Raw genomic sequence first — 24,810 nt, 5'->3', positions numbered from 1 at the left:
CATTGATTGTCCCTGACGAGCTGCTCCACTTTCTAGCCAATGTCAGCCAGTCTGCGATCGGGAAGGAGAGAAATGAAGGAAAATCTCTGCCGCCCTGGCGGTGTCATTTCCACACACTTGGGTTGGCCGCCTGCCAGCAGACAGGACAGTCGAAAGAGGTGGAGTGGACTCTGGGGCTGAGCGAAAGCAGGAGCAACAGGGACGAGGCTGATTTCTGCCAGTCTTGCATATAAACTCTGTTCTACAAATAAATGTATAGGTTTAATGATTTCATAAGCGTTTGCCACCCACCAGCCTGTATTCTCCATCACAAAGACCCCCCCTTTTTAAAAACCACACTCACGTGTGTATGTTTACATAGAAATCCTCAAACAAACACTTCGTCCCTTGTTCATATTCATTACATGTGATACACTGTCATCGGCTGAGCTGCAGCAGTTTCACAGACACAGCCAGTAACCATTCAGGCAGTTCAGCCCACTGTTTTATTTTGAAGCAGCAGCTCTCTCTCTAGCTGTCCTGCGCTCTCCCTTCACTATTGCCTCAGCTGAAGCGCGCACGCCGCTGAAAAGTCCACTTCGGTTTTTCCGCGAAGCTCCAAAAATCTATGAAATGTGTTTGCATGTTCCTCTCTGCAAGCGGGGATGTAGAGGTGGGATTGCAAGGACCGAGAAAGCTCGGGGAACCCACGCGTTCAGCCTCTGAGAAAGTACGCTTTTCCAGAATAACTGACGGTGAATGATTTTTTTTTCTTTTCATATTTGTCATAAACAGACAGGCACTCTGTAGGACTGTGTTCTCGGAGAAGAAGCTGTTTTTCTCCCCCATGCCCTTTTCTTTTTTTGTCACCATTCTGCACGGCAGGCTGAGAGACGGACCGCTCGGACTGTGGGAGCCCTCCCCTCTGCTCGGATCTGCTTTGGTAGGTGCGAATAAAACGGGCCCGTGTTTGCAAATATGCAGATACATGGAAGAGGAGGGAGGAGGGGGTTGGACGGGGGTGATCATACTTTGTTGAAGTCTGCTGAAAGTTGGGATGTCATCTTATAGGATCAAGTTATAGCGGGGTGAACCGGGGTGCCTCTGAAATGTGCGACTGCAGACCATATGCTGGTACCGCAGATAGACTACCGTGCTCATGGATCACCAGGTCCAGACAAAAGCCAGCTATTTTGATCTGGGTATTCCTCAAATTAAAAATAAATGTACCGATGAGTGGCTGTGTATTGATACCATTACGCTGTACTCAAACGAAACAGGTATTTCATGCGCTGCTTTCTTCGTTTGTCTTTATTTAACAAGTCGCCGCCTGCTCTGATACGGATCATCTCACCACTGGACCAAAAGTCCGATGGGTTATTGTGAATCAGCTGTTAATGATGCGCGCTGAAGTTGAGGCTTTCACTTCATGAAAGAAATAATCAACGCGCATTAGAGTCGGAGCATGATTTCATTTGACAACAGACTCTTTCTGTTTCTTCTAATTGAAACTTTTATTAAAACCTAAATGACACCTTCCCACCTGCGTAAAGACGGGTTCTAAATAATCTGTTCGTCTTTGTTTTTCTACCAATCTGGTGTTTGTTTCCGGTCCTGTGGGCATCATTATAAAGTTCCCAGGTAGCTTTCGTCGCACTACCCGCAGATTTACAGTCACCCCCCCCCCCCTTCCCTGCAATCCTCCACCGGTAAGGCGCAGCTCCAAGTGCTCCGTATGTTTGCGAATAATTTGAAGTCACAGTACGCGCGGCGTGGTTGTTTTTCTCCTCTTAACTTTATTGTGTGTGCATTGCCTAATTAGGAAGGATAAGTCGCAGCGGGTTATGGACAATGGATGAAGCTTTGAGTCTAATTATTGTCACCAGGCTTTTTTAACTTCTCCCTGCATCCGTGTGCGTGCGTTGTGTGCGCGCATCAGTCGATAAGAGGTGGGAGGAATAGAGAATGTGTAGCTCACCGTAGACAAGTCCGCAGACAGCGCGTCTGAGAGGAGGGAGAGGAGGAGGAAGAGGAGGAGGAGGAGGGTCGGGGGGTTGTATTTGCATCGTGCACCGCCTGAACTAATGCATTAAGCATTCTCGCGTCTCGCGTGGTGCAGTCAGCTGCGCGGCTCCGGAGTTTGTGGCGGACCAAATGATTCATAACCGCGGCGCAGGAAATCAGACATTTTTTTTCCTCCAACCGCCGTTAAAACAACAGACTGAGATTAACTGGCACCTGCGCCTGGAGTGACGTCACTGACGGAAAGTTATTCAGGAGTTACTTAAGCGCGCTCGTGATTCACACGTGGACACATTCACCTGACAGCTGAACAAAGGCTTTGACATCTTTCTCTCATTTGATGTTTATGAGAAGCCACACCTGAGCTGGGATCCCACAGCTGAACAATTTATTTATTCATATTTATAATTATTATTTTATCAATAATTCAGGATTTATCGCCAAAAGTCAAACCTGAGCAGATTCATGGTTGGTTGGTTTTTGATGTTTTCACTTTTGGTTAAAATAATCCCAAAACAAAGAAGAAGAAGAAATAAAAAGACAAACACACACTAACAGCTTTCTTCCATCATGTATTGATTAAACCAACCAGCCATTTGTCCATCACTCAGCTGTCACTGTGTTGTGGACTGACATTCATTTGTGTCTGTTTTTAGCGTGCTATAGCACAACAGCTGGTATGAAGTCAGAGAAGGAGAGAAAAAAATCAGTTTAAAAATGTCATTCAAGGTAACAAGCCAAGCTATAACAAGCTGAGCAGTGTGAATGTTAAATGAGCTGTTTATGTTCATACAAGTATTACAGCGCTGACACCAGCAGCGCCGTGGTTGTTAGGAAGAGCTTGTTGTGATTTAAGTTTTTACAAAACAAACTTCTTCTGCTTGGTTCTGCTGATCGTTCTTATCCAAACCTTAGACACATATATGGGTTTGTTAAGGCTTTAAACACACCGATGGCCCCTGGTATTTGATTTGTGTCTTATGTAGACAAAAAAAGTTTCTTTGTTTGTTTTTGTTTTTGCCTTCTTGCCAAGAGTGATGATAAGTCAGTTTTGTGCTTTATTGATGCCTTGCTCCTAACCAAACATGTTAAAAAGTTTCACTAGCTGCCTGGAAACTGGTCATTTCCTGGAAACATTAATGACTGTTAATGCCCTGTTAAGCCACACTTTGTTGTTTTTGTTGTTATTCTTTACTTATTTTGTCCTTAGTGGTTAATTCGTGGGTTCAAAGTGTTAATGACTGAGGTGAAACAGTGTCAGTAGGTGATATTATCTAATCATCAGACATAGGCAAGCAGTTTCCAACTGTTACCAGTCTTTAAGCTAAGCTAAGCCATCATCTGACTTTATGCTTCATATTTAGCATACAGGCATTAAGCGGCATAACTGAATACAGTTAGTTTGTAAAATATTTCATTAGACCGTCCAGTCTGCAGGTCACTGATACTGAGCCATGCAAATCATCAGCTATAAACAAACCTACACAGGTCAGGAGGGACAGACTGCACAGTCAACTAGCAAAACATGTGCAGCACAAACAGAATATCTCTTAATATTTGGATAAAAAAAACACATTTCAGACTTATGGTACAAAAATGATGTTTATCAACTTTGTATGTGATGGGCCTGTTTGTATATATTTGTTAATATCCTCACTCACTCAGCAGCTTCAGTGAATGTGAATGCAGATCCATTTTGAGCTATTAATTAGTAAAAATATCTGCTTTACAGACAAACGGATACATTTCTCATCTGCTCAATAGTGCAACAAGACATTCTCATATTCCAACAGCGTCATATCTGCTGAACTAAGACAGGAAGTCGCTACAATGACATCACACAGCCGATTCAACTAAACAGTCTCTAATTAATGACGAGATTTTGTGTCTGTAATGAATAAACAGTAACGTTAATAACAGTTAAACTCCCTCAGACAGTGTTCTGTTCCTATACTAAATGATCTATTGATCATTAAAATAAAATGAATCACACTCAGATTTCGTTAAAAAATATTCATCTTTGTCTTTAATGACAAACAGACTTTAAAGAAAAGGTTCAAAACATTGTATTAATGTTGTCCTGTTGCAGCTTGAATTTACTTTAACACAAGAGGCCACCAATTATTTTTGCAGATGCTTTGATTGCAGCGTCTCAGGATGCACCAGTGCTCTGTGATGTCCAGCTGAGCTCACTGGTCAATCTGAAAAAGGCGTGTGGTTGTTGGACTGTACTGATCATGTGGACCATTTCTATCCAGATCTTGATCCCTGGCTCCTGTGCAACATGTTGTGTGCAGAGAGACACAAAAAACAACAAAACAAAACAGAATTACACCTATTTTTACGCTGAAGCAGCTTGATGTCGACATTAATGTGTGACTACTAATTACAGGCCAGTGCACGGACACTTGTGGTGTAAAGGAGCACAGCATTAAGCTTGTAACATCACCCAAAAAAAATCAGTGAACATGCTTAAAGCACAAAACAACAGCAATTATCTGGTTTCAGCGGTTTGGTGTCAACACTCCAAGCAGGAGGAAAAAGATGCAGTTGTGGTTGAAGGAGACAGTTCACATAAGGACATAAACCTTTTTCAGTAAATAATGTGGTGAGGGGATGTTAGGAGCTGTGATGCTGGAAGTGGAGGAGGGTGATTAACCAGAGACTATATGCCATGCTCAGGGTTTATGAAGATGGAAGGAGTGTGACTGATAGGGCTGTGAGACGGAAGGCAGATGTACACACACTCGCGGCAGAGGAGAATGAATGTGGGGCTAAAATAGGTGCTGGTGCTTTCATTACCTTACACAATGCAGCCACTTTGTTGTGGCATCATCGGGCAGAAGAGCACAACTTGTAAACATGCAGAATTTATCAATGTATATTGTACACTTTACCTTTTTTTATGGTTGTTAACACTATGTCTTTGTTTCCAGCAACTGCAGTTCCGTAAATGGCCATATGAGGCTAGCTCTAAACTGAGTCAAATCCCAATTTATTTCTATCGCTTCTCTTGAGCTGTACAGTGGTGAACTTGTATCTGTTTTGATTATATTTAGGTTTAAAGTTATAAATAATGAATGTCATGGCGGCTTTGAGTGACAGGTGGTTGCCAGGGTTTCAGTAATCTGGCTTCATTTGTCTGCCTCAAGCTTCACTCTGCTCCCGTCTTTGGAGAGCCTGTCCGCTTCTATTAAGGCCAGTGTACCAAATGTATCTTCTTGATTTTTGCCCATAAAATGCAAGCTTTGTGCTAATAAATGCTGATTCCAGTTAGGATTATGCCTGAGATCCTCCCTCAATGGCACATGAAGTCCTCACAATTGCCAGATTTGTTTTTTTTTACCAACCTCATCATCTTTCTGTTTTAAGACAACAGCTCCATAGGACCTCATTTATCCTGGATGCAAGAGCCCCCTTTGACACAGACAGTGGGAGTTCTCTCCTATAGACATTCTCTGGGATTAGCCAGGAGTTAAGCAGAGTCAGACGATGCCAAGATAGCAATGGTCGGAGCCTCCACACTGAGCTTCAGAACCACTCTTCAGAACACAGAGGATCTGTCCATCTTTTACATAATCTGTTGGATTAAAGTGCCTCAATATAAACTGAGAGTCACCCGTTTAAACTGCAAAAGAAAATAAAAGTCCTGCTTATTTGCTAAAGAAATGAAAGGAGTGCGCTATTGTCATGTATCCATACATGTCTCATGAGACTATCTTTGTCACATGATATCATTCATATATGAGAGAGTCCCCTTGATGGCGTCATCAGTAGGTCAGCTGGTGGAGGTGGGTGGGTGGCAGTGTTGTGTCTGAGTTATTATGTTACAGCTGATCGGTCATATTTTTCCTCCTGTGATTGCCAGCTTTGTCGCTTTGTAGCTGACTTGAGAAGTCATTTATTGTAACCATTGACAATGTGCCAGTTTATTAATTATGTGGGATACTCAAGAGTTTCAGCATATTTACTGTATTTAGAGCATTGATGGAGCAATTGGAGCAGTTGGATCAGCTGCAATTCTCCCAGGCCGTGAGAAGAAATAATTTTGTTGCAAAAGTGGCTCTTCAGATTGAGTTTTAATAAATGCCACAGAGTTCAGCTGAGACCATATGTAATGTTAAATTCTCAAAGAAAAATCCATGACCACTAAATACATAATTTGCAGGTCCAATATTGTATAAAACCACAAACCTCCCATGTTTGACTGATGATTTCCCGGTGCTGCTCCCCACAACTGAGCAGAGATGGAGTTAGTGTTGAGATGCTTTTGGGAAACCGGACCCTGGTCAGTGCTGTACTGAGAGAAACTGAAACTATGGGGCTGAGGGGCTGCGGAGCTGGCTCTGGTTCGCTGGCGCCACATCCCCCTGAGCTGGTGAGAATGTGGGGGCTGTGCTCTTGCCTTTGAAGCTTTACCTCCCACTAATTCTGGCCTTCCAATTTCCACACACTGCACAGACACCCCCCTTCCATCCTCTTCCCCTCCCTTTCCCTTTGTTTCCCTTATAAGGACTTGCCCGGCCATTTCCTCAGCTTTTCTGTGGGAGGTGGTGTGCTTGTTTGTGAACATGGACAGGTCAGGAGAATAAGAGCAGAGTTTTCTTTTCATTGCAGTCATGGGGATCTTAAGAGTTAAAGCCTGTGGATGGAGGCACCCACGTCCACTCAGGAGTCTTCTACTACAAGCCCAGGGAACCCTTAACACACACACACACACACACTACTCATCTAACCTTTTTCCAAATTATCTTCCTGCACAGATTTGGACTTTAAAACTTAAAAGAAGAAACCATTAAACACAAAGAATGAAGACTAAAAACAAATCCCTGCTTCTTGTTGGACAGACTGCTGTGTGAGTCTAATCAGGGACAGATATTCATTTTCTCCCATATGGTTATACAATCAGATCAATCAGAGTATAATTGTCAGTCAATAAATGCAATATTTTCTTAAATGACTAAATTGCTGTTGGGTCAATATAGTTTATTTGTATTCATACTATGATCTCAATAGGGAGTTCTACAGGTTGGACCTTACAGATGAACACTTAAAGAGAAATATGAAATCACAAATGGCAAACTCACAAATGTGTTGCATCTAAACAAACAAAAGATCCACAGAGGCTGTAACTCTAAAATCTCTAAATCTAATAACTTAAAATCAAAATGTTGGACAAAAAAAAATGTTGTCAGCCTTTTAAAATAACTACACCTTTTTTAAGTAATACCTTAAATCTTTAAGATTCTCATCATCCAGGCCATTTTTCCATCCAAGAGAGTGAAGCAGGGCAATTATATGTGTTATTCGGAGGAGGAGGAGGAGGAGGAGTGAACCACCTTCAAGGTGGCTGGACAACATAATAATCGAACGGTTCTCTCTATGTAAATATGAAGAATCTATACTAATTCATTAAGTGGTTTGTGGTCACAGGTCATTGCAATACTAAAAACAGTGAATACTGCATTGTGTTCGCCACTTGTTGCCTGTTGTGTGTTGGTGAAGTAGGCTAATCATTAATGTGTAACGTGCACACTTCTCCTCTCTCCCTGTGTAAAGTTTCTAGATGGCCCATGGAAGACAGTGGATGAGGCCTGAGCTGTAGAGGGGGCAGAAGGCTTCGGGGCCTGCCTGTCATCCACTGACTGACTGGTCCATCGAGGTGAGGCAGCGCTCACACGGGGGCACAGAACGGGCATTCCTCGCTCACCCCTGCCCCCTTTCCACACCCTCACCCCCAACCCAGGCACGTACGCACTGGACCATGTCTAGCGGGCTGTCGGAAGGGGGCCAGACAGAGGACCTGGAGCGGAGTAGCGGCAAACAGGATTCTCCTGTTGTAGAACGTAGGAACCGCAGCGGCATCATCAGTGAGCCCCTTAGTAAGAGCCTTAAGAACTCTCGTACCCTTTCCCAGTACACGGCAGTCTCCTCTGCCACCACCAATGGACACACGGACAACAGTGAGACTAAGAGCCATTCGGCCAAGCCTCAGCCGCCCCCGCAGCCCCAGCCCACCGTCTCCGCACTGGCAGCAGCCAAGTTGGACCGAACCCTAGAACAGGTTCTGGAGGGACAGAATGGCCTGCTGCATTTTGCCCAGGCAGCAGCACTGTTAAAGCGAGCCGGTATGGAGCACATGCTCCTGCCTGGGGGCATGGGAGTGGGAGTTGGCGGTGGAGACGCAAGCTCGGGGGCTAGCGACTTGGAGGGTACGTCTGTCACGGACGCCGTAGGTGGTCCTGTTGACTTCCCATATGGAGTAGGGGGTGGCTTCCCCTTCAACCCGGGGCTTTTCATCATGACGCCGGCTGGAGTGTTTCTGGCGGACAGCGCGCTACACATGGCCGGCCTGGCCGAGTACCCGGCGCAGAGTGAGCTGGCCTCTGCTATCAACTCCGGTAAAAAGAAGCGAAAACGTTGCGGCATGTGCCCACCTTGCCGACGGCGGATTAACTGCGAGCAATGCAGCAGCTGCCGGAATCGAAAAACAGGCCACCAGATCTGCAAGTTTCGCAAATGTGAGGAACTGAAGAAGAAGCCCTCTGCTGCTCTGGAGGTAAGAGGGTGGTGGTGATCATAGAGCATTGCATTGTGGCCATTAGGGTTCAGGCTCAGGTGTGTTAAGACACATTTGTATCTAAGATCACACACACACCTTACACCTGAAAGCACAATGTAGGGATTCAGGTTCCTACCTGAATGTTCCTTCCCCTTTAAGGGCCAATAGTACAGGAGGGCTTTTTGGTGGGGTGATGGCTCCACAAGCAGTGAAATGACAGGTGGTGAGGAGTGCAGTGGGTATGTTCAGGGTAAGCATACGCCGTGGGGTCTCTTTAATCTGTCCACTATAACCACACAAGCCCTGCTCGCCCGTCTTTCAGCTGATTCACCAGCTAAAATGTTTGTGTTTCAAAACAAGCGTCTATGTGACCCCTTTTGTTTGATCACATGTACGTCCTCCTTGTTTCCAAAGAATTTAATGTAAAGTAATGTAAATAAAAAAGTGTGTGCGGAGGCAAAGTGGCAGTAATTGTGAATATATGTACAGTAGGCTATGTGTCACGTGTGGGTAGGTTTGTGTGTATGTGTTTATGTCAGAAGGTCCATCTGGCCTCAGAGCTGTCATCTGGAGCACCAGGTGTCAGGGTGGCACAGCCCCCCCCTTCCCTTCCCTTCCACAACCCCGGTTTGCTGCCGCTGTCCTTCTCCCCTGCTCACCTAAATGGCCCTCACAACTTCCTGTCTGTTGCCTCCATCACACCCAGTGGCCTATAACTAACCTCGGCTGTGGTGACAGAGCGACCAATCATGGAATCAATCTCAGCAGATGTTCCATCTCAAAGGAAATAAACTTTTGTGATCAATGGATAATAGTGTCGCTTTGCCGTTACATAATAAATTGATAGATATGTAACACTGTGTGAACATTAACCAGTGGAGAGGCCGCCAGTTTAATTGACGTAAACTGGATCTGGGCTTCAGACTGCTAATGGCTTTACTTCTTTCTCTTTTTGATGCTGATTGGGGGTGACAGCCTGGCCTCACGTTTGCAGGCTGAAAGGTTTTTTGTTCAATCCCCATGTGCTGACTTTGGCCATCAACAACAAAAATGCTCCTTAACTGGATAGTTCTGTTTTTATTGAAGTAACATTTTTTTTAAATGCCTGTTGAATATAATTAGCTTAGTTGGATTAATGTTGATGGAGCTCTTTTTTTCCACTTTCTTTTGTTTCTGCTGTCAGTAAAACAGCTACCATGATAAAAGCGGTGCACATACATTACTTTAAAGGGCCATGTCAACATTTTTGTATTGTTCAGCTCATTTGCTTGAAATCATATAGTAAAAATATTATATGTGAGTGTGTTCTCTATGTGTTTCAGCTGATAAAATGATAAAATCCTTATTTACTCTGACTCTTGAGCATATAAATGGAGCTAGGTTTACACATAAAAAGATACCAACAACCTCTCTGAAATTTAACCAAATGTTTAAGATTAAGATTAAGATTTACTTTATTAATCCCTGTGGGGAAATTAAGTTGTAGTAGCAGCATATCGAAGATCAAAGTTTAAGAAGCTCCCTCAACAAAGGTCTGTTAAGGCAGTTAATTCTTCTATTGTATGAAAAGTTTAGATGATGTCTAGATTAACCGTAGTCTGACTTAGGTTATTATTAAACTGTATTGCAGCTGTAAGAAGGTGTTAGTGTAAGCAAAAAAAGAGTCTTTAAATCACACATAAACATATAAAAAAATCAAAGGTATTTATGATTTGTACTACATGAGCTAGGACGTTTTAGGATACAAAACAAATGAAATATGTGAAATGAAATGGAGAGATTTCTGGTTCTGGTCCACTGTGCAGGCCTTCTTATATGCTAAGAATCAGCGTCGTATTGTTGAGTTGCAAACTGATGAGACCGTTCGTTTGTCTCCGCCGATGATTCACCCTGATGGTGAAATGTGTCAGCTTGCTACGTAGGTGGCACGATTCAATGTCTAAAACAGAAAGGGATTTAATTTTAATTTATGATTTGCAATTGATGTTGTCATGGCAGTTAGCCTAATAACAGTCATTCACACCAGCGATGCCAAACCCAAGAGGGCTCTTGAATATTCATGAAAGTCGATGTTGATACAGGTCATCATGCTGCTTGTAAGGGCACAGTCTGCTGATGTTGCCAGCGGCCGCCTTGTGTGAAGGAAACTCTGGATAAACCTGCCAGCATAATAGCAGTCTGATTGTTGACTTTAGTAATTGTACATCCTGTAATTACCCTGCATTTATTTTTTTTCTACTCTTGACATCTGAGAATATGTACAACTTGCTAATTTATTTAATGGGTCTGTCAAATAATTTCCTCTTTTTCAGACCAGAAATGAGAAGGTTAATCTCCCACTACTATTTCATTTAACATATAGAGTGTAACAATAATATACAGACATCAGAGGACACATTAGGGTTAATTATTTCTCACCTGAATACAGTGTATTTGGTCAATGACTCAAATATTAAACTGCCAAAACATCATCAGTATTGTAGTTGTGAAAGAGATGCAATGAAGGTGTGAAATTCTACGGATGCGCTGAAGGTGTTTAGCATGGAAGAAAGTGAGAAACATTGTTAAAATGTGCAACTCACGCATCTACCAACATAGGAATTCAATATCAGCCGAACTTAAGGCTTCATCCTAACCCACAGCAACAAGTAACACCTCTCTGACATGGTAATATTTCTCTGATGGTGCCTACCTGATATTCTTAATTTTGACCTTGTGGAATTTAGGGAAGGGCTTATTCATGAATTCATCGTGGCATAACTGACAAAAAAATGTCACATGCACCTGGATAGTAAATGGGCCAACTCCAAATGAGCCCAGTGTCCTCCTTCAGGCAGGAATCCATTACAGAGCTCTGCTACCTGTTACTTCTCTGACCCAAACTTGATTTGACACAGAACCACAGTGTCTACTTTTCCTCCCTTGTACAGAGCTGTGACAGCTGAACAAAAATTTCAATTTTGTTTTTTTCCCCCAGTCCTCATGCTTTGTTATTAAGTCAACAGCTCTTGTTCAGCAGGTGATTAGATCAGAGACTACAGCCTGGGCCGCACTGTTGGTGTGTGTGATGTCATCAGCACAAGCTAAATGTCAGAGGGTGAGGATTCACGGAGAAAGAGCAGAGAGTCAGCAGTCATTCACAAATGTCGAGCAGATGATGTAAGACTCTGTTTTTATTGTCTTCTCTGAGAGAGACATCCTGCTTCCCATCAATGGCCTTAATGCATATTCAGGGCGACTTGGGCAGCACCTGCGCCAGAACAGAAGATCCTCCTGGCTCCACAGTGAACTGCAGCGAGCCTCAGCTGCAGCTCAGACAGCCCCTGAGTGTCACATTCCCCTCCAATCAAAGATAGTGCGGCAGACCCCCATCCACTGTGACTGCCGTACTCAAAGGAGGCTCGATGTCTTCTTTAACATGTGTCTCGCGGCCACTTTGTCACATAGTTTTGTTTGAATATATACATACAGTTTGTGAGACTGAGAAATATCTTGGCTCTGTTTTACTGCATTTGCATGTTTTCGGATATGTGTGTGTGTGAGAGAGAGAGGGAGTGTATACGTGTCGGTACACAAGTGCAGTCCAGCAGCAGTGTGCTTATTTTAAGGGTGTTGACGGTTTCCATTGAAAGCTCATGGCAGCTCAAAGAGGAGCGTAAAATTGGCAAGTGAGGGGGAGTTAGCATGCTGAGGCCTTTGCCACCTCATAGCTCACTGGCTGAAGATGTCTGGATTTATTCTGGGAATGCTACATTTGAGAGAAATAAGTGGGAAGGCAGTTCCTCTCTGCTGTACGTCTGAACACCCTCCAGTGGTGTCAGTCTCAGCGACGATGTTCGACACAGAAAAAGGAGGAAAGTCAACGTTAGGAAGTTGTAGTGTATCTTGTTTTTACTTGAATGTCAACGTACATTCAGGTTGTACTGTACCAGTGGGTGGGTGATGTTTAAAAATATTACCAGAGCTGACATTTTGTCTACATGTAGGATATTTTGTAAAGATCCTGACTTTGTCTCTGGCCAACACCTGGACATACAGTTGTTTTCCACAGGGACCTGCTTTGCCTGTATCAGACGTTGATATGGGATTAGTGTATTCCCTTGTGGTTTTTTTCCTGCCTCCCAGACACTGTACACCAGACAGTCAGGACAGCGGAGACTCACACAAACTGACAGGCATGCAGACTGACACCGAGACCCATGGATGTGTGGGCAAGTTGCTGGGCAGACAGAGGGACAAGTTGGAGTGGACAGAGGGAGCAAAGGAAGACGAGGAGAGAAGAGAGGGGGAGTGGGATTGAGGCGGCTAAGATGTCATGCTGTACACTGACATCTGTATTGAGCTTAAGGGTGGGTGGTGTTATTTATACATGTAGATCTACTGATGTTTAATGCATGGGTGTTGGGTTTATCATGTGTGGACTGCCTTTATAATAAAAAGACAGTGAAGCAATCACGCTGTGTTTAGACCTGTCAGGCTGTGCATCCGTACAATTTGCCTTTAGCTTAATAAGAAGAATGTGCAGGGAAAATGCCCAGAATTTGACTTTGTGTTGGCATAGATCTACAGTGTGTGTCTGTAATGCCTCATCTGTGTTACTATCATGGCCCAAAACAATGAAAGTGAAACGTCATCAAAGACTTTGAGACAATTTTATCTTTTAATATTTCATGGACTTAATGGAGAAATAGAGGAAGAACCCAGCTGATAAATCGATGAAGAAAACAACTGCTGGTTGCAGCTTGTAGTTTACAAGTGACCTGTGTGTTAGAGTTAATACATAGGTTGAACTAATGGATCAGAACGTGGGTGTTATTGCTCCTGCTCCGCCTACAAGAAGTAATGTCGGCCAGTCAAGTAAGATAAATAGTATCAATGCATTTACTTATCAATCACAGCTGACTGTTGGAAAAAGGAGAGTGAGCTCAGGAAGGCGCGTCAGCCAGACAAACTGTGTAGTGTTTCTGCCAGCTGGAGGTCACTGGTGCTTTGTGAACAGTACACAGTGTTACATCACACATACACTACCACTGTATGTGTAGATGCTGTGGTTCATTGTGCCAGCCCGTGTCCATTTTTTTTCTTGTTGTTTTTTAATGTGGCCATGAGGGAATCCTGACAATTGTATGATGATAAAAGCATGAAAACAATAACTGGTACGCTCAGTGGTGCCCTGGGGCCAAAATTGAATTCATGATGGCTTAAACTGGCTTACAGGCGTATGCATCAGTAACACCTAACAACATGCGCTGTACTCTGAAAAGCTATTATAAGTCATGGTGGATTTAACTCTTTTAAGAAGCAGTTAGTCTATTTCGTTCTACTTCTGCACTCACAAATGTGTTCGCCTTGTTTGAAAAAAAAAAACAAAAAACCCACATCCATCGATTTTAGTGATTGGCCACTTCACACCCACAGATCCCATCTGTTTGAACCCTTGCAATCAGTGCTGGTGAAGGACGGGCTTTTGCTATTCCTGAAATGCTGCCATTTTTCCATTGATTGCACATGTTTGATAATGAGGAAAAACAGCGTTTACAGTTCAATCGGGGGGGTGGGGTGGGGGATGTGTTGTTTTTCTTCCCACACACATTACGTCATGGTCAGCCCAGGCCCTTACCGAGGGTTTTTGACATCTGTGGCAGCGCCAGATGTTGCTGTCCTCTGACCGTCTCCTTAGCAGCTGAGTCCTGCTGTAGGAAGGTCAGCGCAAGGATGGATGAGAGGGTAAATCATGTTTGCAATATGTTGACTATTAACCTTTGAGTCTGTAGATTGTGTTAATATTCAATGAAGCAAAAAGAACTTCCTAAATAGTAACAACATACAGAGAGTATTAGCTTATGTAGGTTTTATTAGCTCTGAGAAATGAAGTTGAGGAGTTGACGTGGACTGGCACATACTGTATGTGGGCTATGAACCACACTGTGATATTCAGTGTCTCCGCTGTCAGATTATTTCTGATTGAGTCCGTTTAACAAATAAAGCACAGTGTGGGCTATATTTAGCTGAGATCACCAGAATAATTACCTTGTTTGAAGTCTTTTTTATCCAAGCGAAAATGTTTTATTTTTGTCAGCGGGAGTTAACTTTCAAAATGAAAGTAAATGAAAGCTGCAAGCACGAAACCCTGCTGTCACTCAGTTTCATGTCCAGATATGAACAATAGCAGTCAAAAGAACAGTGCACTGCTGATTCAAGGGTAGAGGAATGGTTTAAGTGGGCCTGAAAGGTAATTAGGGCCAGTATTGTTTTTGGTTTCAAACAAACTTCTACGAACTAATGGGCTGTCTTTGTTGAAGAACCCATAATTTCACTGCAGCTGTGCCAAAGAGCTGTGCAACAATACACAAAGAAACGTGATTATTTTCATAATTTGTATTTTGAATTTTGATCGAATTTTGAACTTTCTAATGTCTCAGATGGAAGGACAAAGGTGTGACGCGTGCTCCATCTCATGTTTTTTTTTTTCAACTTGGGTTGTGTGTATTCTTTATGAAACCTTCCAAAGTACCGAAAGAACAGTGAATCTGACTCCAGCGTGTATGAGAATTTTAGTTTAACTAGTCTCACTGTTTGGTGTGATTTCGGGGGTGTATTGTGAATGTCGGTTAACGTGCCACTGTGTGTGGAGGTGTGTGACTGTACTTGAATACATATTGGTTCGGTGTGAGAGAGTGTGTGTGGGTGCATAAATGTTTGCCGAGCTCCTCCTGCCTCGCTCCAGGCAGAGCTGGCTAACAGGAAGAATCCGTGCTGCAGAATCAAGTTGCAGGACGCCATAGAGAGCGGCTCCAGGGACCCCGAACGGCTCTCTATCTCCTGACTGGCAGGCTGCTGTTGCTGAGCCCTGCAGCAGCATGCATGTGTGCCACTCCTGCTCGGTGCAATCAGACGCACAGATAACCACAGTGAGGGGAAATGGGGTGGGGTGGATGGAGATCGGCATCATCATTGACGATGGTGTGGGAGAGCAGCGTGTGTGGTGGCTAAATAATGAATGTGGCATATTGGGTTTTTTGTGAAGCCAGGACTGAAGCCTGTTCCTGTGGTGGTGTAGAGATTTCACACATACTACTCATTCAGAGACAAATACAAGTAGTGCTGAACTGATTAGCTGTTTAAATGATCAGTTGATTAATCCTTTATAGCGTTCCCAACAACTGCTTGAATCCAGTTGTGCTACAGTCTGTGATCTGTGAAGAGTCATTGTTCCATCAAAAATCTGAAGGAAGTTATGTTGATGGTTTTATTTTGTTGGCTTCATCCAAACTGCCAGGGATGATCTGGCTGCCAAATTATTATTTTGCTAGTTTGTTAGTTTGCAAAATATTTCGCTAGCTAATCCCATGCTGTAACCAACAGCAGATCCTCTGCGGTCTCCAAGTTATGGCTAATAGCTTAATCTAGCTTGCACTCTTATGTAATTAGCAAAAACATTGATTAGATGTGTTGGATTTGCTGTATAGAAACATTGAATGTTGGTTGAATAAAACAATTTGAAGCCATTATCGAATGACATTTATGAAAAATAACACCCACTATAGAAGGTTAAAGTGAAAAATGCATGCCTCTATTTATGGCATTAAACATGAAAACTGTTTTTCATTAACAATTCCAACCTCTCTCCTGTTTCCTCCTCTCCTCCTCTCCTTCCCTCTCCTCTCCTCTCCTCTCGTCTCCCTCCTTGTCTTCTGTTCTTCCAAGAAGGTGATGCTTCCTACAGGAGCGGCGTTCCGGTGGTTCCAGTAGGACTCCTCCTCCACTCCCTACCCAAAGCTCTGCCATCAAGTGCAATGCCAACTCCTGGATTGTCTCCGGAACAGACACTGGCTAATAAAGAAAAAACTAGCAACAAATAAAATTACAGAAAAAAACAACAACAAAAAAACAAAACAAAACAAAGCAGAACAACAACAACAAAAAAATCAATCGGATAATGGATGCACCTACTTATTCCTTGAACCAAAAATGAAGCGTAAAGAAATGCATCTATGGCAACTTTCATTCCCTTTTATATGTTTCCATTTTGGTACCTTTTGTCCTTTTTCCCAGCAGGTTTTTTCTGTCGCTTAAAAACATGGAACTGTTCATTGCCAGAAACAGAAATGATGGACTGAGTGTGGACAATCAACTAATTTCTGTGTTTGGTGTTAATGTTGTTCATGTGTGGAAAGATACAGTACTTGTGTAGAGAATGTAAATTTACAGCTATATTTTAAAACTAGTGGCTAATGGCAAACATTATTGTAATTCTTCACCATTATGTTACTTAAAACCCTTTGTCCATTTTTACGATAACAGTTTTCCAGACACATCAGTGGTTGTCCTTTGAAAAGACGAGAAAGATTGTGATTTGGGATTGAACAGAAAACAAAAGTCACGTGATCGGGCAGATCTCCAGAGACTCCTCGCTGGGTTGAAGATGCTGTTTGCCAGAATCGTCTCTACCGTAAACTCCTCAATCAGCCCTCCTCTGCATTTCCAAACTTTTCCTTTAGTGAAACTGGCAGCCTTATGTTACTGTGGCCCTACTGAGCATGTGCCAATACTGCTCAGGGCAATAGCACTAAGAGACAGCACTTGCTCTGAGTCTACCCTACTGAACGCACTGAGACAAGATTGCATTTTTTTTATTATTTGTTTGTTTATTTGTTATATTTTTCATGATTTTTTTTTGTTATGTTGCTGGGTAGCTACAGCTTTTAAAATAACCAATCTTTGTATTTGTTTAGAAAATTGGACTGGTTTTGTGAATAAAAAGGAATGCATGTATTCGTGTCAAAATTGACAATTTTGATGTTTGTCTACTTGTCTATTTGCATGTTTTTTATTTTTTAAAAACAGCTGGTTTGACTGACAAAAAAGAGAAATATTAAGTATACATTTTTCCACAAATTAAGAAAAATGTTCCCTGTTCTTTCATAATTGGATGGTATGAGAAAATTCTGACTCCAGCAGAACTCATTAAAAGTGAATCAGGGTGGTGGTATGGATCACCGTGATGTTCTTGATTTGACTGAGATCTCTCTCACTGCCAATGTAATATCTTCCTATAGTGGAATGATGGAGCCTTGCTATGCTAAAATGTAACCAAAATGACTTAAAGGATGTTTGAATAAGAACTATTTTGATTGCAGTGTTTCTTCAAAGTGCATGAAATCTCCTGAAAAGCCTCCTAAATGTCATTTATTGTCAGTGATTTCTGCTCTTTGCCGAGATCTTTGTGACACTCGCCCTGCTCTGTGACATTTATAGTCAGAAAACACAAGCAGAAAATCGTTGATAGTCACGGATTACTGATGGGAAGTCTGTCTCCAGACCTATAAAGGCTATCCTGAGGAAGCTGAGGATAAAGTGTTTAGGGGCTGAATGTGTAATGCATGCATGGAGTAGAAGGGAGTGAAGTTTGGATGTGATGGCAGTGCAGATTTAAAAAAAACCTTTTCCGAAATGTGGCCAATCTCACACGGGTCTTGGTGTAATTACTGATTCTAAAGCCTCAGGTCTGTGACACTAGAGTGAATTTCCATTTCCTGCTAAGTGATGATTCTCAGTGATTTTTTTTTCCACAGCTCCATAGTCACTCTTTCATATCCAGGTGGGGAAGGAGATGCAGATTTCTGCCACAGCCAAAGTGTGGAGTGTTTTTAATTAGCGAATATCCACGGTGGAAGGCCCAGTATGGTGGGCTTGTGTACGAGCTTGTGATCAGCTTGGTGAGCGGAGAGTTGGAGAGCGTAGCTATATTCCCAGCTTCCCCCCCGGTGACAGTGCTGGGCTAGTGCCATCGCCATGGCGATGGGGGGAGTGTGTGTGTGTGTGTCTGGGGGTGGTGGCTGAGGCCTTTCATTATTAATGTGCACCGCGGCGTCCTTACCTCCTCTGAGCCCGCACAGCTCACTGCCTGACCTGCCATCCAAGGGAGAGAGAGAGAGAGGGGGGGGGGGGGGGACTGAGGAGGCAGAGATAAAGAAAGAGAAGTGAGCCAGAGAGAGAGAAAGAAAGAGACAACACGACTACTGTGTAGTGCTGAAGCATGTGAGTGTAAGGTAGAAATTCACATACTCTTAGTTTACATTCAGGGAATTTCAGATTACAATCTTGGGGGGTTTTTAGGTGTGGTTGCAGGTGACTTTGGCTCCTGCCTGGTGTAGGTGTAGGTGTAGCTCAGAGGGGAAAGGGGAGGGGAGAATGAGGGTCATGTGCTGGTGGCGGTTGTCTCCATGCAGAGGGGTGTACGGCTGGTGAGCAGGCCTGTCACACTGGGAAAATCCTGGAATCTTATCACCGCCTCACAGACACTGAGTCGCACTGATCTACTCACCCTTGTTGCCAGCAGACATGCCCTTCCCCCCATCCAAATGCCCCTGCACAGGCTGGCCCCTTCTCGGCTCAGTCGCCACCTTCTTCGAACGGGGAGATAGCAGGAACTGATGCGGTCCAATTGTTGAGGAGGGAGGAATGCTGCTTGTAAAATGCGTCTAACAGGAAGAAAAACAAGCTTTGCAAGTGAGCGCACGGCAGAGAACTGAAGAGTCAGGAGTAACCATTAAACAGTTGAGTCAAGTTACAGCAAAAAGCAGGATGTCTTTTATGCGTATACTTAAAGGAGACACTTTCTTGCCAAACAGTAGTGCCATGGAAGTTGCAGATTTATGATGTAATATATTTAAATCTCACATCAGCATAGCCAAAAAAATCAGACATCCTGATCCCCATAATATGAACAACATGATATTTTTACCTGTCTCACAGCATGTTGTACAAAGCTGTTACAGGAAAAAGCAAAAGTCATCAACAAAAGGATGGTAAATTTAATTATGCACGGTCAAAAATGTGAATATTTCTTAGATTTGGGCAGCTGGACAGATATAATGACACTTGCATTCAAGTGGTGCTAGAATATTATTAATAATAAGGAGGACATTAGGAAAAAAACCTCTTTGGTCCCTTTGGAAAGTTCACACACCACACTGTTAGACAAAAATGTGTTGGACATGCATACAGGCATAACAGTATTCTTTTATACCAGGGTAAGTCAATCTATTATTCTATTTTAGTAGTTTAAACAGTTTGTCTACTACTAAAATATTGTGTAGTTCTTGTTTTTTGCTCCTGTGCTAACCTCCCTAGCTGCTAGCTGCATCAGAGGACTGTTTCATCAATATCTGATTACATTAAAGACACTTCCCTCTAAACCTTCACTGCTGTCTGACTTGCAGGTCACCTATGCACAGCCCTGCTCTGACAGGCCTCCTGCACCGCAGCACTAACAAATGTTTGGAAGACCTGGAGGACCATGTGGTGCTGACAGTGAGTATACGTGAAGTTATACATAATGCATTTTAAAGGGTGATGTCTAATGTGGAGGTTTCTCTGATATAACAACATAAATATCTGGTCACAATTTGAAGCACAGGAGCACTTGTTTTGATGATCTAAGAGGAAAAAGTGATCTGCAGTGCACTGCTGTGTGAGTGCACAGTGTGCGTCAGTGAAAGTCAGTACAGGGATGAGATCGGAACCATCAAGTGATGCAATACATGTTTATGTTTACATATCTAACACATTGAGATCAGGCTTCACATTGAGGTGCCAAACAGCAATAGATAAATCTCACTTTTAGTATTAATGAATAAAATGTTTACTCTCTCAACCACCACAGCCAACCTACACATGTATACATGAGTGTTAAAACACACATCCTCACCTGCTCTTTTTTCTCACTAGCATCATGATCTTTGAAGGTGCATCTCTTACATCACCCCACTATCTAAAACCTGGTGCTTCCATGTTTAAATATGGCCTTCATGATTTCAAATCACGCGTAAAACAGTAAAACACACAGCAGGTACAAGTGTCTGAACTGTTAGTCAGACTGAGCTCTCATTTGAAGATCTGTACCTTTTTAACCTGAAACACCGAACAGATGGATCCAGGGAGCGTCTGTTTGTGGGTGTTTTTGCTAAAATGCAGTTAAAATATGAGCAGGTGACCGTCTGTATTTACCAAAGAGCTGCTGGCTTTTAGTATTTTTTGCATTTCCTATTTCAAGTGGTGATGGTTAACTGGAATAAAACACACTGAGCTCTAAATGCTATCTGTTCCACCAAAATGATTACGATGTTTCTGATGTAAGTGTGAACAGGGAACAGTGTAAATTACTTCCTGTGGCCATATTGAGATCAAGCTTCATTAACGTGGTCTAACTTCAGACTGTACCAATATCAGTTTTCTTTAACCAGCGCTGTCCTGTACTACAAGCTCACAGGAGGCTGGTGTCTATCATGGCTCTCAATGGGCGAGAGGCGGGCTAAACCCTAAACATGTTGGCAGGTCTATCACAGGGCTAGGACTGGTTGTAATAGGTGTTATGTTAAATGAAATCTCTTTAGCCTGACAGATCAAATATTGGAAAATATTATTGATAACCATAACAATGTGTGAGGCAGTAGTGCCACCTACTATACAGAAGATGAAGATCTACCTAGCTAAGTAGCACAGTATGAGGCGTAGCAGTACATCACTACTGTAAAGTAGTAGCAATAAGGAGCAGCACAACTATTTAGGCGCTCTGCCCACGGGGCAGCCAGGAAGGCCATCTCTGAATAGGACATTAATGTGCATTTGTTTGTATGTCTAGGCAAGTTGAGATGTATCCTGAAGTGCATGCTGCCTCAGCCCCTAAAACATAGTAATATAAAGTGTACATGACATTTTAGCTTGGATATGTTTGAAAGAAACTATAACTAATAATATAATATAATATAATATAATATAATATAATATAATATAATATAATATAATATAATATAATATAATATAATATAATATAATATAATAATTATTAACACATACACCTATTTCTTTCTCTCTCTTTCCCTCTGCCCCCCCACCACCACCATCACACACACATGCACAACCACACTCAAAAGGACACACACACACATAGGCGTGCACAAACACACTCACGAGGACACGTAGGAACAGATTAAGTCCAAATCAATGGCTGTGGCTGGACTGGGAGAGAGATTTCACCCAGGGTTCTCGTTAAGGTCTGACACATGCGGCAAAGGCTCCAGGGAGTGTTATTACCAGGGTGATGGTTGATAAGACACTCGTTTCTCCACGGTGCGTCCTGCGGGAAAATGCATCGTGCAGCCATGGAAACCATAAGGCTAGGTGTTATGCTATAATTGGGGCAGCGTTTTTAACGGTTGCAGCTGCACTGCCAGGTATGCCACTTTGTTCAAATGAGAAATTATAGAGGAGCCACGGCAGAGAGGATGCAACCGATTCTCAAGAACTCATCTTTTTTTGTATTCTTGTTGGGTTTCTTGATCAAATACAGTTACACAGAGGGGAAACAAAACTTAGTGTAAAAAACTGTATGTGCAAAACATACCTACCTGTCTACATGTTTTTGATTATTTTTTTCTCTTCAGTCTGGGTGAAAATGGCATCAGGACCCACACTACAAGATGGAGGAAGAAGATGAGGTAAAAGGAAGAGGAGGAGGAGGAGGAGAGTCTAGCAGGAGAAGAGGGGATAGATGGTCGTCGGCCAATCCCTGCTCAGTCTCTGTAACTTGGTTGATTACGATCAATTTCCCTGGTATCGATGGCCTCCCTGGCCCTGAGCTACACTCCCTCCTGCTCTTTGCATGGTACGTGCTTTGTGTACCATGACATGACTCACACTCCACCACATCTCCCCCCAACCCCTGGCTCCACCACCTGCAGTCCTCCGGCCCTGGCCTTGAGTAATATCAACAGCTGGGTAAACGCGTTCTGGAGGAGGGTTATACACAAACCTCTCAAACACACAAATGTTACCATTTCATGTTCAAAAAATCTGGGTTATTGCAGTATTTTTAACTGACTGTGTGGTAGGTGTAAAAAGTTTGGGAGGTGCAGTAAAAAGAGAAGGGAGTTTTTTTTGTAAGGGCTGCTGAAGCATTGAGAGCTCTGAGAGACAAGGTGAAAATGATGAGATGAAGTTTGGTCACGACGTGCTGGACTGAAAGCCCCCAAATCTGTATTTGTTCTGGGGAATGTGAAACCGTCCTCCCTCCGGCATGTGCGAGGGCGCATCCCGCTCACTCTATCTCTGCACACTTGGCACGCTCTATCCGAATTAATTGCATCTCTGCGAGGGAGAGAGTGAGATGGATAGAGAGAGGGGGAGAGAGGTTTAGTCCTTCTGTTGGGCTGGTCTTGCTACAAGGGGAGTCATTTAAAATTCTGCCTCCCATGTGGCTCCTGGTTTCCACTTTAATGACCCCCCCACCCCCCTCCTCCTCCTCTCCCTCTGTTTTTTTACCCCATGACTCTCCTGGGTTTGGAGCTTGCAAGCTCAGTGTCCTATAGCTGCTCCAAGTTGATACACTTCTTATTTATGCATTTATACAAATAAATAATGCTGCTGTTGTTGGCTTGGTTAAAGGCCATTGGCGACACGATGCTGCATGTACTGTAAGTTTTCCTTACTTTCTCTTTGTCACACCTTACTTCACCTCCACCATCAACCATTGCAGCAACACAACTCTCTGCCGCCTATGTTTTTTTGCCGATTACTGCAGTAACACAGCCTCTTCTCTAATAAATAGAGGCTAAAGCTGTTGTGTAGCTATGAGATATTTAAATTAATCTTTGCATCATATTGAAAAAAATGTTTTTTCTTTTGTTTACAGTGTGAACACACATTTACTAACTAATGAATCATCAAATCAAGATCATAATGACCTGTTACTCTGATGATTTTCGCGGTTCAGCTTTGCATATGGAAGTGTTTGGGTGTGTGTGTGTAGCAGGAGGCCCTGTGGATGGTTAACTGCTGCAGTGTTTACCAGCACTACGGTGAAGCTTCGCAAGAGACACGATAGGAAATGGCCTCAGTAAGATAAAGCTGAGCTTTCTGCATGGTTCTCTGCAGGGGTCTCTGCCTCACACACACATACACACATATCTCTGTGTGCGAGGTGGGGGAAGAGTGGTGTGGGCTGTAGGACAGCGACGGCCCACAAGGTCAGAGTAGGCAGTGTATATGGTTGTTTTTCTCGTTTTTTCTCTCTCTCTCCCTCTCTCTCTCAGCGGTGGAGCTGTGTGCTGCCTCCCCGGGTCTCTCCTCTATCTGGTCAATACCACCACGCAGCTTCTGACGATCAATGGAGGGTCAATACCTCTCAGACGCCTGCCTCTTTGTGCTCTCACTGATTTAGCTACCACCTACCCAGGCTATCTGCTTTTTTTTAACTTTTTCTTTCTCACTCCCTGTTTTTTATGACCGTAGCTCTCACTTAAATGCATGAACCTCCCGAAACGGGAGAGACGCTGCAGTAAATCTGCAGGGCAGAGCGCACGCTTCCTGCCAAATGCTGTGAGCTTTAGTTCCTCATCAGGTATGCACATGACTTTAGTGGCTCCATTGTCTGCAGAAATGCTTTCTAGTCTCTTTCATTAGCTGAAAGAGCTAAAAAAGTCCATTCTTCTATGGAAGAAACTATGAATCACACAGGTTGTCGCAGTGATTATAACACCTAATGGTGCGTCAAGTTAATATTACTATGAACTCAGTCTGATTCCCCTGCAGGTGGGGCTAGATTAAGGTTCTGAAAAGCTCAAAACGGAGCTAGCAGCAGTCCCCACAAGACACTCAGTCATGCATGCTATCAGCTGACCCATGAGTAGGCAAGTTGCAATCAAACTGACAATAAGTCGGTCTGTTTAAGTCTAAGTGGCTCACATTCATTCTTCAAGCACATTCACACTCACGCCGCGGCTGCTGCTGCTGCTGCTGATGATTGATTTTTCATGAAGATTTTTGTGTACCTTTTTTAATGCACAAAGCAAAAGTGCTTGATCTCTCCAGTTTTGTCCATATTCTAATACCCAGTGACTCTCTGTGCTTCTGCCATGGAGGCTCCTGCTATTTCTTTAAGGGCTATAAAAAAATGACTGCAGTGGGGAGAGCGGCTGAAGAGCTGCTAAAGGGTTACAACCACTAAATGAGTGAAATGGACTATAACTAGCTATGTTGGCGCTGATGGACATCGCAACATTTCCACCCTTGAGGGCCAACTATAACTCTTCAGCACTTGCTGCATTAAATACAGATGCCCCTCTTTTGCAAAAAAAGAAGTTCTAAAGATCATGCTGTAAATAACCAAAGGTGGAAATCATCCAACAAGCTGATCACACCTCCCAGCAACTTCAATAACAGCATCACAATTTAAATACATTGCA

The 24,810-nt window shown here is 43.1% G+C and overlaps 1 protein-coding gene across 3 annotated transcripts; it reads left to right on the top strand.

Annotated features, from left to right (window-relative positions):
* The first annotated feature begins 541 nt into the window (after nucleotides 1-541).
* Nucleotides 542-17,175, top strand: cxxc5a (CXXC finger protein 5a). 3 transcript variants are annotated; one of them, XM_028421713.1, is made up of 3 exons: nucleotides 542-734; nucleotides 7,561-8,560; nucleotides 16,271-17,175. In XM_028421713.1, exons 2-3 carry the CDS (start codon nucleotides 7,766-7,768, stop codon nucleotides 16,313-16,315), a joined length of 840 nt encoding a protein of 279 aa, XP_028277514.1. In that variant the 5' UTR covers nucleotides 542-734; nucleotides 7,561-7,765; the 3' UTR covers nucleotides 16,316-17,175. The 3 variants fall into 3 exon arrangements, with proteins under 3 accessions (XP_028277514.1, XP_028277515.1, XP_028277513.1); XM_028421714.1 differs by having other exon boundaries at nucleotides 542-922; nucleotides 16,274-17,175; XM_028421712.1 differs by having other exon boundaries at nucleotides 542-922.
* The last annotated feature ends 7,635 nt before the right edge of the window (nucleotides 17,176-24,810 follow it).

Source organism: Parambassis ranga, chromosome 14 (genome assembly GCF_900634625.1).
Source record: "Parambassis ranga chromosome 14, fParRan2.1, whole genome shotgun sequence".
Taxonomy (NCBI): Eukaryota; Metazoa; Chordata; class Actinopteri; family Ambassidae; genus Parambassis; species Parambassis ranga.
Note: the sequence above shows the minus strand (reverse complement) of the source record. Positions and strands in the feature narration are given on the sequence as shown.